This window comes from Ostrea edulis, chromosome 9 (assembly GCF_947568905.1).
Source record: "Ostrea edulis chromosome 9, xbOstEdul1.1, whole genome shotgun sequence".
Taxonomy (NCBI): domain Eukaryota; kingdom Metazoa; phylum Mollusca; class Bivalvia; order Ostreida; family Ostreidae; genus Ostrea; species Ostrea edulis.
In genome coordinates this window covers 9,222,409-9,239,684 of record NC_079172.1, presented here as the reverse complement: position 1 = coordinate 9,239,684, position 17,276 = coordinate 9,222,409, and the positions used below count along the sequence as shown (strand labels likewise).

Genomic DNA, 17,276 nt, shown 5'->3' with positions numbered 1-17,276 from the left:
CATACATCACATACATGACATTGTACGTGCTGGGTTGTTTGAGAATCCACTTCTTCTACGTGATACATAAAACTGCTATCCATTTTACTCTACAAAAAATAATTAACTTTATTAAACATATGGAAAACGTCAACCATGTGTAACGTGTAACCTATCTAGCTACCATTATTATATTATTTACAACAGGGTTCCCTCAGATAACTTGCTGAGGATTTGAATTTATCAACAATAGATGCACATATATACACATTCTACTTAGAAACGATTATATACATATAAACCCAATAGAAAATTATCTACGTTAATAAATCATTGATTCATGTGTACGGAGTTACATGTATCACTCGGCTTCTTTCAAACTAACAATCAAACAACAATGGTTTCTTCAGCCAAGTCACATCAAAGCGACCGCGGTGCTTTGATCTTGAAGCAACGTTACATATAACCCAAGCAACAAGCGTTGCTCATAACCCGTATTAGATCCCAAAGCGACCAAAGTTACTTCACTAAATCATATCAAGGAACATACATTGACAATGTTAAGCATATCGCATAGCAATGGTGACTTACTAACACTGCCAAACTCTTAAGCCTATATAGTAAACTATCTAATACTTCGATGTTAATCTCACCGATGTTAACGCTGTAACACTCTTCGTCAGACTAACTCACAGCTGCAAGTTTGCGCCGTATTCATAGGGTTTTATATCATTTCGACAGTACCTCCGGTGTTTTCGATGATATACATTTGTATTCTACCCGACATTATCGTATGTCCCATACCAGTACACAAAAATCCGTTACACATGCATGGCAATTTCACTTATGTACCCTTTAATGCCTTTCTTTGAACAAAATGATTTGAGACTTTTCTTTATAATATTTTGAACAAAAGCAATGCATGTATTCACATGTAATGTTGAAGATGTGAACTTTGCTAATATTGAAAGAAGTCTCGATTCCCCTACGCCACAAGATTCTCATCCCCCTACGCCACACAGGATTTTCAGTCAAATACTCGGCATACCATGATTTTGTGTTGGTTTCTTCAGAAGAATATTGAGTTACCATTCAAAGGGAATGTTTCTGGTTGAAAAACTTGGACTTTATGCAGTAGGAATCAAGAAAACTTAAGAGATACACCAAAAAATATACCCGGCGCCTACCCTACCTGTATATTGTCGAAGTGTTTGAGCATTTCGAAAGAGTTCTGGACTCCCCAATTCCAAGTGCTAGCTTGTCAATAATTATTGTCTTCCGTGCAATATTTTTGGCTTTCTAGATTTATTTTAATTAAACACAATAAGTCTTTGAATACTTACCGACCTACTTTTGTCGCTTCGAAATCACAACCCCGCTCTACACCAATCACGGTCCCCACATGTGGCATTGTACACGGTGAAGCCATGAAAATGGTCGTTTTGCTTTGTTGAGGTACTGGAATTTTAGAAACTTGTCCTTGTTAAAATGTAGAGCTTATCCTCTCTGCACATCCAGACGCACGGATCAGTCACTGATCCTCGTGACAGGTAGACCAACACGACTATCAAGGATCTGCGATGCATGAACTCTTAAACTTCAATCTCATAGAAGAATGAGTAAAACAAAATTCCAAATTATTATTACTTGTGCGCAACCGTTCATCTTTTTTAAAAAGAAAAATACCAGTAGTACTACGTAATCCGCGATTACCATTTATTTGCCTGAGTCGACTGTATGATTTTCAAATCGTCGTGAATTCAATACATGGAATACGAATCTTTACCGACATTCAGTGTGAAGTTGTCAAATAGAGAAACTTTTTTAAAAATGGAATTTAAAACTCAAAGCTAACTCACTCAAACATTTTAACTTCAGATGAGCCAAGTGCTGAGTGCACTGCGTAATATTCAACATTTTCCTTTGAGACAAAACACAGGTGCCTTCCCGTTGGTATCCCGGTTAGAATCATAGATTTTCAGTACCCCTTGCTTGTCGTAAGAAGCAACTAAATGGGGCGGTCCTTCGGATGAGACCACAAAAACCGAAGTACCGTGTCACAGCACGTGTGGTACGAATCGATAAAGACCCTTCCCTGCTCAATGGCAATAAGCGCTGAGCATAGGCCTAAATTTTGCAGCCCTTCACTGGCAATGGTAATGTCTCCATATGAGTGAAAAATTCGCGGGTGGGAGTTAAACAATATAAATCAATCAATCAAAACAAGTGCCCGCGTTTACGAAACCCTTATACAAGTAAAATCAATCATGTAATATTTCTTTTAACAGAATGTTTTGTCACTATTCTGCTATCTGTATGAAATACTTTATCATGTTCTAACTTTTCTAATACTCAGCTACAGCGACATGATGGTTTGACTTACATATAAGTAAGTACATGTAGCTAACCCCCCTTCTCTCTCTCTCTCTCTCTCTCTCTCTCTCTCTCTCTCTCTCTCTTTACATTGCAACTCGGAAAAACGTTTTTTTCCCTTGCCGGAAAAGTCCAAGAAGATACGATGGTCTCTCCTCCTCTCCCCATGAAATGCAAGCCAAATATATATCATACTTCTTGGACGTAAACGAGAGTCGCAGACAGCTAAAATGCTACATGCAATTTGGCAAGGAAATACATCACTAAGCAGACGGATCCGTAGAAATATCCAGTATCTGACATGGCATCCTGTTTTACAATTACTGTGCGTGTTACCTCATTCTGTCAGTACTCTTACAGGGCCGTAAATTAACCTTCAATTTGGAGGAGGCAGGAAATTAGGCCGGGGTCTGGGGGCCCCCAGACGCTGAGCACATTTTGTGCACAATGAACACGTTTCGTGCAAAATCCTTGATTCTAGGGCCTTCTAAGATGTTACTTGACTAACTCATTCTAAAAGAAAGATTTGGAATGCTTTTTAAGGGAGGTATTATGTTCTTAGTTATTGGAAACAACATAAATTCTAATGAACTTTAAATTTTAATTTTTTTTTGGCTCAAAAGTTGGAGGAGGCAGCTGCCTCCTCCGCCTCCATGTAATTTACGGCCCTGCTCTTATCATGTCACAGTGTAAGGTGTTACAATAATGGATACGCTGGCGGAACATACACATACGATATCCGCAATATACAAGCTGATGGCGCATGTGTGTTCATACTTACATGTCCTATACATTTAGAGCGAATTTTGATGAGATCGGATAAAAACAAACTAGAACAAGTGAAGATGTTATACGTCATTTAGAATTATGAGATCAGATAAAAGCAAACTAGCACAAGCGAAGGTGTTATACGCCATTTAGAATGACATTTTTGAAACCCCCATGGTTGTTTGAACCAGATTAAAATTCCATGATGCCCTAGAAAATTATTTACACCAAGCTTAAGATAAAAGTATTTTACCTTTGTTATATGTACTCTAACCACTTTTTTATGTGAATGATAAAAACAATATGGGAATGAAGCAATATAAAAGCAAATGGAAAATTGAAATACCGTTTTAATAATGTGACATGGAATTGAAATAGATGTCATGTAGTAAAATGAAATTGAGAAGAAATGTTTTAATGTAACATGGAATTAAAAATGTCATATTGTAAAATAAAGGTTCGAATTGAGAATACAAGAATACATAGAATTATGGCGGTGATTCCTTTCCATAGTCATGATACGTCACGTGGGAATGGCTAGCCTAGGTCACGCAAGCCGTTTGACTTCCCACTCAAACGCCTTGGAGCGTTCTATTTAAAAATATTAAACCACGAGGGGGCGCTATCGAAAAACTGAAATGGCGACACCGAAGAAAACAAAGAGCACAACTGTTGTTCCAAATGTCAGTTTATGTGTCGCTTGTTCTAAAGAAAGCAAACGTTGTGTTTTTGCAAGTTCGAAACTTGGTCCTTCATTAGAGAAACCAGTGACGATATGACCAGAATTATGCTGACTTCACGAGAACTAGTATTACTATGCAGGTCTTCTTCAAACATTAATTGCGGTAGAATCGTATACAATAGCGATTTCCCATAGCCTGTTGGTAATACTTCCAACACATCTGACCTATTTGCTAATTTAAGTAAACACTCTTTCTGTAAAGGTTTCAGCGAGAATTCGATTTTTAAATCTGATAAAACTTTGTTTATCTTCTGTTCGACTGCGTCCGTCATCGTTATGCATCAGCCAATCAGCTGCTTTATCAGAATTCGGATAAGCCTCGTTATGGAGTGTAAATGTTTATCGTAGAATGCTCCTAGACGTTTGTCTCGTAGAACACTGCATTGACAAACGTGTAGGTGACCTAGACTAGGGAATGGCATATTCTTTATTCAGTCTTCAGATAAGACAGGATGCCCAACTACACACTGTGAATTTTCTCCTTTGCACGTGACAACATGCAATACACATGAAGTCAGTTTCACGGGTGGAGTGGGCTAGAGGAAAATGCTGGTACACGAGTACATACAATCATTATAATAAATATTACAATTTACTGACATATATATATATATATATATATATATATATATATATATCAGTGACGGATTCAGGATTTCGCGAGAAAGGGGCTTGGAGGTTTATATGTAAGTCGCCAGTCAGGCTAACCCTGGGGGTCCTAGGGCTAATCCTCATAATTAATTGATTCTCATTCATAATATTTTCATGAATTTTACAATATATTCTCAATTATCATGATCCAATTGAACGTCATGAAACTTTGATGTAAATTTTAAGCAACTTTTCCTTTTCAATGCAAGTCAAAGATCAAGAGATTACTAGTATTTATTGTATAAACAATTGATCTATATTAGTTGAGTCGAGGCCACAAAAATTGCAAGTTTCACCCAAAAAATTAATAAAACTCCAACAATAAAACACACACAAATACATATGCACAAATATACAGGTAAGTTTATGAATTTAAATGGGTCGAAAAAAGGGTACTCGCTTTAAATCTGTCAATGCAATCTATAGTATTATTAACAACCTCATTAATTCAAGCTAGTTTGTCACCTCTAACAACTGCGAGTCAAAATGTAGGTCGGTGTCCCTGAGCGAACCTTTGCGTAAACATTGAATTAATGCAGTGTGGTTTATTTCACTATCTATAAAACCCATTTAAAGAACATGTGAGGCATATATTGTACAAATAATCATCTTATTAGTATGTATGGAGATACCGTAATGCAAATAACACGATCCACAGAAGCAACATGCATCTATCACTTTCAGCAATAGCCGTCCCACATTCTGCCCTTGTTTGGGAGTTGTAACGGACGTAGATTCGACTGGAGAAACATTACTGCGTTGTCATTCGTAGTGAAGCCTTTCAGTACGACAGAATGTCTGATACAGTTTTGGGATTCGTGATGGATTCTTCTTGGGTAAAATTGTACTCGGTCTCCTTCCTTCATTTCTTCGATATGACGACTATCTTTATTTTCACTCTTGTGTTCTTGACACTGATATTTGTGATGGGTAGACCTAGAACTTCTATACCGGGACCTTTTGCGCTCCCATTCATCGGAAATTTACCTCAATTTATACTTATGGGAAACAAACGACATTTAGAACTTTTGTCACTTCGCAAGAAATACGGAAACGTTTTCCGTATGTATGTGGGACCCTATTTGATGGTTTTTATTAGCGGATATGAAAATATCCATGATGCGTTTGTGAAACATGCAGCTCAATTCAGCAATCGTCCAAACTGGTTACCCAACATTCAAAAGAGGATGAAAAAGACTGGCCACGGTAAGATTATCTTTGATTGAATATATTATGTAAAATCCCAATAATCTAATTTTAGTTATAACGCTAAATTTGAGGTTAAAGATTAATCTATTTTTCAATGTAATGTTTTTTTTAATCATGTGAAAATGTTCTGACGCCAAAATATTGCATGTCATTACAGATATGATTATGCCCCCCTTGAAAGAAGGGCATATTGGTTTGCACCTGTCGGTCGGTGGGTCAGTAGACCACATGTTATCCGCTCAATATCTTGAGAACCATTCACTTGATCGTAATGATATTTCATATGTGGGTTGGTTATGAGTAGAAGAGGACCCCTATTGTTTTTCAGGTCCAAAGGTCAAGGGTCAATCTACTCTGGACACAGGAATAATATGAATAATATACTGTCCGCTCAATATCTTGAGAACCGTTTGCTTGACAGATGTCAAACTTGGTACATTGGTACATCTTCAGGAGAAGATAACCCGTATTGATTTTGAGGTCACATGGGCAAAGGTCAAGGGTCAAACTGGACATAAGAATATACTGTTGCTCAATAGCTTGATAACCCTTTGCTTGACAGACATCAAACTTGGTACACTAGTACATCTTCAGGAGAAGATGGCCACTATTGATTTCGGGGTCACATAGTCAAAGGTCAAAGGTTAAACTGGACATAGTGATATATTATCCCCTATACTTTAAGAATTATTTGCTTGATTGACACCAAACTTGGTACACTGCTACAGCATAAGGAGTAGATTACCCCTATTGATTTTAAGTCACATGGTCAATCCACTCTTGACATAGGAAAATATTGTCTGCTCAATATTTTGAATTGATGATGCTACTATCAATTAAATGATGTGTGTGTATAACCATTTTCAATTTTGCACTATGGGGGGGGGGGATATGTGCTTTACAAACATCTCTTGTTTTGTTTTTTGTTTTAGAGAGGGGAGGGGGTAAATGAACATTTTGGTGGAAAATTGAAGTAGAAGTAGTCGATTGATTGATTTTTTACGTCTTGTCGATAATTTGTCATTCATATAGAGACGTCACCAGCTGTAGGTGTCAGAAGTTACCACAAATTTAGACCTATGCTTAGCGCTCGTGGCTGTAGCAGTGAGGGTTCTTTACTGTACCAACGCCTGCCGTGTCACGGGACCACCGTTTTTAAGGTCATATCCGAAAGACCCGTGATTCTTAGTTCTAAATGCCGAGGGTTTGGTGACGGAGCAATCACTATCAATGTTTAACGTCTTAGGTTTGACGTGGCCATGGCAAGAGTGGAGCTCGAACTCACTGAAATATTTTAGCATCTCAGTGTATCTTATTTACGACTTTTGATTTATACTTCAAGTAGTTTAAATCTGGAATAATATTGCTTACGATAGACGTGGTGATGTCACAGATAAAATGTTTCGTGTTTAGTCTAAACGATTCAAAAGCTCACGTCCAATAGACATCAGTGCAGAACCATAGATGTATTCAATATTAGCATTCCTTTACCTTTCTTTTTTTCAGGTCTTGTGTGGGCTAATGGGGAAAACTGGAAAAAAATACGTCGGTTTGCCCTACACAGTATGCGCGATTTCGGTGTTGGGAAGAAATCTCTGGAGGAAGTTATCCAAGACGAGGCAAAATTACTCGGTGACATTTTCGCCTCCAAGGAAGGTGAAGCGATAGCAGACGTTAAGCGGATGATGACGACATCCATCAGTAACGTTATTCATCACGTGGTTTTTGGATTCAGGTACATAAATTTAAGAAGTCCTTTATCTGTTTCCAAGGAACGGTTTCAATATTCCGCAAGTTTACAAGTACAAAGAATTACTAATTTCAATAACGCTTGCATCGAATGCTGAGATTTACAACGTTTGGTGCTGATTATTTTTGTAGGTATCCACATGATGACGAGAAATTCCTGGGTTTGATTGATGCGTTTGACGTCTTATTTAAAGGGCCTGGGGCAGTTTTGCAATCAATCCCTAGCTTTTTACAGTTGGGAGGGGTAAGACAAAATTTATTGATTGATTGTATATTGTTTATCGTCCCTCTCTAAAGTCTTTCACTCATATGAGACGTCACCATTGCTGGTGAAGGGTTGAAAAATTTAGGTCTTTGTTCGGCGCTTATGGCCTTTGAGCCGGGAGGGATCTTTATCGTGCCGCAACGGCTGGGACACGAGACCTCGGTTCATTCAGTCTCATCCTAACCGCCCCATTTAGTCGTCGCTTACGACAAGCAAGGGGTACTGAAGACCTATTCTAACCCAGATCCCCACAGGACGGCGATATTTCAAAGGATTTTGTTCTTAGTTAAATACCATAAACTATATATACTTAATTATTTTACTTATATCAAATATAACCATATGATTATAAAAATATGATTATAACTCATAGATAAGTCAGTTACAGGTGTTTTTCAATCCTCATGCTGGGAATGTGTATTTCAGTTAAAAGCATCGTACATATCTAGTTTCACAGCTTAAGGCAAACAATTAAGGAAGTTCGCAGCTGAGATTTGGAGTAATGTCAATTTTTTGGGAAGCGTATTTTTTATTTCTACATTGAAGGAAAATTAGGAAATTAAAAAGAAAAACTAGGGTCGCAATGCTTGTTATTGAGCTATAGTGTTCTAAACATCACCTATTTGCAGTTACACTGTATGAGGTATTCAATTAAACTTGATTGATCTGTTGGTGTCAACACAACATAAACAACACAAATCAATCATTACATAAAATAGATACATAATCATGTCTTCTAACAGTTCAGATATACAAAAAGTTTGATACTAGTAATGGAAATGAATAATGACCTTTTTGCACTTGAAATACGAAAAAATTTACGATATCAAATTTGAGTGTTTAAAAGGACATATTAGGAGTAATGTCAATTTCTAATATTTCATATAATTTTCAAGGTCTTGTCTTGAACTAGAACTAAAAAAAAAAGTGGGGTTTGGAGATCAAATTTTTGAATTTTTGGCGATAATGCTGAATTTTTCATGCTAAATTTCGAGTAAATAAATTTAAACTTCTTTAATAATCGGTTTTCTGTTTGGAAAACATATATCAACTAAATTAATAAATTAGAACATTGGAGCTAGTTCCAAGTCTCAACTACTTGTATCATGAATTATAAAACTGAAATACACATATAGGAGTATAAAAATAGAAGATATATTTGATGAAACAGAAACTGTAATATTATGTGAATTTAGATCTTTTTGATTAATCAATCCTTCCGCCTCAAAACATAGTCCCTGCCAAACCCTTTCAAAATTTGAATTGACACCAAATTTTTCAACTGGATGGGGTTTAGCAATTGACGTGTGTGATATGTTTGCATCCAATGGGATCAGTATTGAACCAGTAAATACTTAGTTGTAGCATCTTGTGCAGTTGTATTCAAAAGCTTTGATTTGAAATATTTTTAAAGATTAACTTTAATTTTGATGCGTCTAAACCATGATCACATTGAACACCAGTTTTAGAAATATGACGTCAGCAATAAACTATCTTTCGTAAACTTCATTTTAAGAGTTTATTCTTTCTATTTCTTTAACTTACAGTGACTTTGTCGAAATATATTTCCTTAAAGAAAAGCTCAGAAAACATAGAAAATTTGAATAAACATATCTAACATCAATGTGATTTCCGAGGTTTATGCACGACTCCATTTAAAACACGGCAGGTATCGGGCGCCCCTAATTATGAAGTAAAGTATATTGTATCAAATGATAAATGTTCAGGGCGACCAAAGATCTGAACAATATACAAAAGGAATACAAGTATCATTGCCTTTATGATTTAGAGGACTGTCGCGAAGGAGAGGCAAAAAGCAAGAGATGCTGTATTGGAATACGTTCGACGTCAGATTGCAGAGCACGAGAAAACTTATGATGAAAATAACATCAGAGATTTCATAGATCTGTATATTCAAGCAGAGAGAGAAGACGGGGGAATAGAAGGAAAAGGTGAGTTAACCCTGATGTGGATTTGTGACTTAACTTATACACATGACGTTACAAAAAAGGCCTCATATCATTACGAAAAAAACCCTCATTGGGTCAAATACAGTCTGACGTGTTTCATGTTAAGCCGTTCTTTACACACTAATTTTGACTAAAGATTACACAGTTACCTGACTAAGATATAGGGCTCACTGCGGGTGTGACCGGTCGACAGAGATGCTTACTCCTCCTAGGCACATGATTCCATCTCTGGTATATCCAGGGGTCCGGTTTTTCCCCTACTTTTAATTTTGAATTCCTTGTAGGTATTTTGAGAATATTCGCTATTCATTGTCTACAACCTTTCAGAATATTGCAAAAACGTAACATTGATCTCCTAGGCACCTGATCCCACCTCTGGTACGCACAAGGATCCGTGTTTACCCAACTCTTTATTTTGTATTCCTTATCGGAGTTATGAGATTGATCACTGTTCGTTATCTTCACCTTTCGTTGATACATGTAAATCTTTATCATTTTGTAGTTCATCACATGTTCGGTGTCATCATGGAACTTTTCACAGCTGGCACTGAAACTACAGGAACATCCCTGGATTGGACCTTTTTGTATATGATAAGTTACCCCGAGGTTCAACGGAAATGTTATGAAGAAATAAAGAAGGTGAATCCTATATGCATGTATAATTTTTAATCCGATCCTTATAGTGGATTCTTTAAAACATTTATGTAACATTTACTATTGTATTTTTTATTTAAGTTAAATGTATACATGTATAAAGTTTTGATACTTTCATCAGGTTATTGGTGTGGAAAGAGAGGTGCGTCTATCCGACAGGACAAACATTCCTTATGTTGAAGCCACGCTAATGGAAGTGCAGAGATTAGCAAACATTGGTATAAAAAAAATTAAAATTCCTGGCCAATAACTTGGAAAGATTGACAGAAACTTTGACTTCAGTGCATGCATATACACAGTAGATGCATACATACTCATGTATTTAAATAGAAAGATACATGTATGATTCTTAAGTAGTACGACAGTATAATATATAGAAAAGATATCAGGATTTTACACAAATTTGATACTTAATGATATTAATTTCGTTTACGTGGTATCTCGGATTGTACAATGTATGTTGTTTAACGTCCTTCTCAAGAAACTTTCACTCGTATGGATATGTCACCGTGGTCGGTGAAAGCTGCAAAATGTAGGTCTATGTTCGGAGATTACGATCTTTAGGGAGGGAGGGATCTTTAACGTGCCACATTTACTCTCATATAGTCCTACAACGTATATAGATATTTGCACAGTAACAAAATTGTTTTCAACATCATCACCTCTTATCAGATATCAAGAACAGTGTATAAGGTTCATAAGATATTACATGTTTTAAACTACTTTTTGAAAATTCAAATGCATTTTTAACTTTCTTATGAATAGCGAATGCATCGCTACCACACACAGCTACAGAGGACGTTGTAATAGCTGGTCAAGTGATTCCAAAGAACTCCATTGTTGTGGGATTCCTAACGACATCACATTTAGACCCCGAAAACTTTTCTCAACCATACGAGTTCCGTCCAGAAAGATTTATTGACGAAATTACTGGGAAAATATCAAAGAAAGACCATTTAATTCCTTTCTCCATAGGTGAGTATCAAACCATTGGTAGTTTATCATATTTCATATTAGAAGATAATTTGTGTATGGAATGAAGTTGATTTCTAACTATAAATGGAAATTCAGTTGTTCTGGGTAGTATTGCGTTCATGATGTAAATGTATACACTTATCTATATTTACTGAATATATTACATATTTATTGACTTGGGTCGATGTTAATATGTATTTTATTGGGCCTGACGACTGATATGTTGCCTGGGGATGCAGAAAACATTTTGGTCCAAAGGTCCAACAAACCACATGTTGTTCGAGACCCAGTCAATAAATGTGTTGTCATACCTTTGTTTTTACAACCACTAAGAAATTACCTCGTTCCAGAATTGGATTTTCCGTCGAAAAACATCTCAATGGAGGATCCATGATTTAATCTAACGAAATAATTGCCCTGAAATCCACCTAGCAACATTGAACATATTTTTAGGTGTTTTGGGTCAAAATTTGTCCGTTGTCCGTCGTCGTTGTAAACTTTTCACATTTTCATCTTTTCTCCAGAACCACTTGGTCAATTTCAACCAAACTTGACACACAGGATCCTTGGGTGAAGGGCTTTCAAGTTTGTTCAAATGAAGGGCCACGTCCCCTCCAAAGGGGAGATAATCACAAAAAATGCAATAATTAGGGTAGGGTCATTTAAATATCATCTTAAGAACCATTGGGCCAGAGAAGCTGACATTTACATGAGTGCTTCTTGACATAGTGCAGATTCAAGTTTGTTCAAATCATGGCCCCCAGGGGTAGGATGGGGCCACAATAGGGGATCAGAGTTTTACATTGAAATATATAGGGAAAATCTTTAAAAACCTTCTCAGGAACCGATGAGCTAGAAGAACTGAGATTTACACGAAAACTTCCTGACATAGTGCAGATTCAAGTTTATTCAAATCATGGCCTCCGGGGGCAGGTTGGAGTCACAATAGGGGATCAAAGTTTTACATGGGAATAAAAAGAGAAAATCTTTTTAAAAAAATTCTTCGCAAGAACCACTGAGCCAGAAAAGCTTATATTTACATGAAAGCTTCCTGAGATAGTGCAGATTCAAGTTTGTTCAAATCATGATCCCCGAGTGTAGGTTGAGGCCACAAAAGGGGATCAAAGTTTTACAAACAAATATGTAGGGAAAATCTTTAAAAATCTTCTTCTCAAGAGCCATTGAGCCAAAGAAGTTGTCATTTACACGAAAGCTTTATGACATAGTGCAGATTCAAGTTTGTAAAAAGCATGGCCTCCAGGAGTAGGTTGGAGCCAGGATAGGAACTAAGGTTTTACATGCAAATATATATGGAAAGTCTTCAGATATGGGCCAAGGTGACTCAGGTGAGCGATGTGACCCATGGGCCTCTGTGTTCTTACTGTCTATGTCATCCATAGGTTTTTCGATATATGCATTTCAATAATCAGCAAACATACTTATGAAAGGTGAAGATAAGGAACAGTGATCAATCTCACCGGTCACACCCACCGTGAGCCCTACCTCTTGATCGGATCACAGCAGGTGTGGCACGATAACGATCCCTCCCTGCTCAGAGGCGTAAGCGCCGAGCACAGGCCTAAATCTAGCAGCACTTCACCGGCAATGGTGACGTCTCCATATGAGTGAAAAATTCTCGAGAGGGATGTTAAACAATATTCAATCAATCAACCGATAGATTCATTTAGGAATTTAAAACGTGAATAGCTTAATTCACATACTTGACTACACTGATAGATTTACTTATGATTCTATAACTTGAAAGGTTTACTTTACACTACTTGACTACAATGATAAATTTACTTAGGAATTTAAAACTTGAAAACCTTAATTTACACTACTTGACTACACCGACAGATTTACTTAGGAATAATCTAAAACATGAAAACATTAGGGAGATATGCTACACAAGAGAAATTTGATATGGATCAAAAGTGGAAGATATGTACATTGAGGATATGTAATTGTAAACTTTCGAATTTACTTTATTTAGTCACAAAATGCAGTTTTAGTAAACAGCAATCTGAAAAGAAACCCCTGCTGTACTGGAACCCGCGATCTACAGTTCAGCAGTCGACGTGCTTACTTACTGGGCTACTCAGCTAGGCGATGATTTTTTAAATGAATAGACAAATATTACCGATATCTACATTTTCCTCCATGTTTCTAAAGGAAGTCGGCCATTATGACAATGTAAAGTACCTCCTTAATTGACACTACTCGACTACACCGATAGATTTACTTAGGAATAATCTAAAACATGAAAAGCTTAATTCACACTACTTGACTACATTGATAGATTTACTTAGGAATAATCTAAAAGTTGAAAAGCTTAATTCATACTACTTGACTACATTGATAGATTTACTTAGGAATCTTAAACTTGAAAAGCTTAATTTACACAACTACCTATTTTGTATTGCTTATAAGAATTATGAGATTTATCATTGTTCGTTATTTTCACCTTTCATTAGATAATTATTACAATGACTATTCAATAAACGGTACAAGTTAATAAACCATTTGTATTCTCTTTGTAGGTCCAAGAATATGTCCCGGGGAGTCTTTAGCTAGAACGGAAATGTTTATCGTGTTTTCTAACCTCATTCAAAAGTTTCGTTTCATGAAGGTGTCAGAGACAGATGTATTGAATTTTGAAGGCTTAACAGGAATCACCACGAGTGCTCATCCATACAGATTAAAAGTCCAAATGCGGAAGTGAATGTAACAATACATGTATACAAACCTATCAGTCTAATTTCAAAAAGTGTAATTTTTGTGGTTTTAAGATAAGGCAACAGTAAAACAGAACCAAATACAATTGAATCTGTCCACACTCTTCTTATTTCATACCAAAAACTGCATAGTTAGCAATTGATTATTAATCCTGTGATCATCTACAAAGTCACAGAGTGCAGATTTAATATTTGTGCTCTACTACTTAACTTTATTATACTCTTATAAAATCATCATTCATTGTGATAATTATTGAAAATAAGGTTGTGTACAAAGCATGTGTGACATTTCAAACCCATATATCAGATGAACCTCAACCTTGACTTCCTGTCAAGAACCATGCTGTAAAACACTGAGTTATATCATGTTGTAAATAATCTGATATCCCATCACAGTGTTGTTTGCCCAACTCTTTATTCTGTATTGCTTGTAGGAGTTATGAGATTGATCACTGTTCGTTACCTTCACCTTGCATGTACTAAACAGAACGTTATCAATAAATGGATAATGATAGATATAAACATCCTTCATTTATCAAAGTTGTAGTTTCAATTTTGATTATTTACACAGCTTGAATTTGAAAAATCGTTTAGTCCTCGAATTTTTCTCGTGATTGTCATAATAATTTTGTATTCACATAGCCAGTTAGATTTGTCATTAATATTTGAATAATGTTCTAGCGGTTTAAAAATTCCATCATCAAACACATCACTAACATATAAGATACCAGATCTCGCCCAATTATCGAAGAAAATGGGTTTTCCTTTATATCTTGTATGATTTATGGTATTATTTTTATATTCAGATATCAAACTTATTGGGGTTTTTTCCAATGAGAATGGAGGCAATGCACTACATTGCAGTGTGTGAAGTGTGATGATTATGTGAATTTATTTTAATTCATTATCAGTAAGTGAAATGGATCAATAGTAAAATGAATATCTTGATTTGTTTATATTTTACTTTTTTGTCAAAAAATAATTGAAGAAATCGGCACAGTTGTTAAATAATTTAAAAGAATAAAATCCAAAATGGTCACATAATAATCAACGATCAGTTCCTGCTAATACTTTTGCTTTACGGCTCTTCAGGCAGTTTGTCTTGAAAGAACTGATCGTTGATTATTTTGTGATCATTTTGGATTTTATTCTTTTAAATTATATATATATATATATGCAAAACAAATTGCTGTCCTACCAGTGTTAAAACTTTAAAAAGTTGGAGTCCTATCGGTATGGAAGCCAAACAAACATGTGTGTCCTATCGCATTTTGCACTGGTCCCAACTCCCCAATAAATATTTACCGGTTCCTAGACATATTGAATTAATGCAATGCAGTTTTTTCGTTATCTATAGAAGCAACACGTAGGGCATATATTGCGCAAATAATCATCTTATTTAGTATGTATAGAGACACCGAAATGCAAATGATATGATCCACAGAAGCAACATTTATCACTTTCAGCAATAGCCGTCCCACATTCTGCCCTTTTTTGGGAGTTGTGATGGGCGCAGATTCAACCGGAGAGGGAACATCACTGTGTTGTCATTCGTTGTGAAGTCTTTCAGTACGACAGAATGTCTGATAAAGTTTTGGGATCCGTGATGGATTCTTCTTGGGTAAAATTGTACTCAGTCTCCTTCCTTGATTTCTTCGATATGACCACTATCTTTATTTTCACTCTTGTGTTCTTGACACTGGTATTTGTGATGGGTAGACCTAGAACTTCTATACCGGGACCTTTTGCGCTCCAATTCATCGGAAATTTACCTCAATTTATCCGTATGGGAAACAAACGACATTTAGAGCTTTTGTCACTTAGTAAGAAATACGGAAACGTTTTCCGTATGTATGTGGGACCCTATTTGATGGTTGTCATTAGCGGATATGAAAATATCCATGATGCTTTTGTGAAACATGCAGCTCAATTCAGCGATCGTCCAACGTTACCCAGCATCCGACAGACACCCAAAGTGGCTGGTCATGATAAGATTGTACCAATATCTACCATGAAAATACCCAGAAATTTCGTGATATTTTGAACTGATCCTGCATTGATAAACATATTTTGATAAAAATGTTAACTTTAGTCATGCATACCATATTTCAGCTATCAAACTCTGAAAATATTTTTGTTTAAATTGTAGATGATCAAAGTGTGTTTTCGTAATATTTAATACATAATCAAAGTTTATCATAGTATACCGTATAATATGGTAGTAAAGACAAGAGTGCGCCATATCTATTTTAGATATAAATTCTCATTAAGTTTTAATTTTAGCTTCAAAAATTTGAAGCAGGACTAAATTTGTATTTCAAACTAGAGATATGCAGTTTAATTGTGGGTGTGATTATCTTTTGTTATTGTTTACACCAGATGTTGACTCACATATTGCACGAACATGCTTCTCTTGTTCTCGATAAGAGGGATTACACCTAAGGAACCATGTAAACAAATCACTGTAAAAAGTGGAGAGAAAAAATATTTACTCAGATATCAAAGGTAAATCCAGAATTGTTTTTACTTATTAATCACATTCCTTAAAAACATAGTTAACTTTATGAAAATAACTCATTAGGACTGTTTCGTCTGATCACTGTTTTAGTGTTTTGCAGGATTACCAGTAGCTTTTACTGGAAGTGGTAAGCATGGTGTTTGTTTGATTAAGCAACAATCTCCTAGGTCAGTTGTGTAACTCTCATTGTCTCTCAACAATAATGACAAATGTCCAATTGATCAACCATCACACTAAAATTACTCTCAATCTGGACTCTTTGGTGTGAAAATTACAATGTCAGAAGAGACAATCGTAGATATCAGGTCTCCAAATATGATAATGGACAAACTTTTTCTTAATAATCCTTCAATGCACATGAGCTACACCCCCCCCCCCCCCAATCATGCTCATGATTGAAACGTACCAAGAGGAAAGTCATAAGTATTAATACGAAGATGAATTCATTTCGTAGTTTCTAGGGTAAAGTTTTGTTAAGCTATAAACATATCCCTTCGGTGCCTCACAGGTGGAGAAAATGCGGGGAAACTTTAGTTTTATTTTGATATAATCATGCCAGTCTCCCTGTTCGAAATACCGTCTGCTACAGAGCACGTGTAGAGTCAAACATCAGACTGCTGATTCTTCTGATAACACTGCGAAGCCCTGCCCTCTTGCCATATATGCTCAATTGCTGTAGTTATGTAAA

The 17,276-nt window shown here is 36.1% G+C and overlaps 1 protein-coding gene across 1 annotated transcript; it reads left to right on the top strand.

Moving 5' to 3' along the window:
* The first annotated feature begins 5,209 nt into the window (after nt 1-5,209).
* Nucleotides 5,210-14,616, top strand: LOC125645890 (cytochrome P450 2B15-like). The gene is made up of 8 exons (XM_048871835.2): nt 5,210-5,719; nt 7,229-7,457; nt 7,604-7,715; nt 9,526-9,688; nt 10,209-10,345; nt 10,482-10,578; nt 11,126-11,335; nt 13,876-14,616. The coding sequence occupies exons 1-8, from the start codon at nt 5,308-5,310 to the stop codon at nt 14,055-14,057; spliced, it is 1,542 nt and encodes a 513-aa protein (XP_048727792.2). The 5' UTR covers nt 5,210-5,307; the 3' UTR covers nt 14,058-14,616.
* Nucleotides 14,617-17,276: the final 2,660 nt, after the last annotated feature.

Coding starts and splice junctions, on each gene's coding strand:
- LOC125645890 (XM_048871835.2), top strand. CDS start 5,308: ATGTCTGATACAGTTTTGGGATTCGTGATGGATTCTTCTTGGGTAAAA. Junction 5,720..7,228: donor GATGAAAAAGACTGGCCACG/GTAAGATTATCT, acceptor TCTTTTTTTCAG/GTCTTGTGTGGGCTAATGGG. Junction 10,346..10,481: donor GTTATGAAGAAATAAAGAAG/GTGAATCCTATA, acceptor TACTTTCATCAG/GTTATTGGTGTGGAAAGAGA.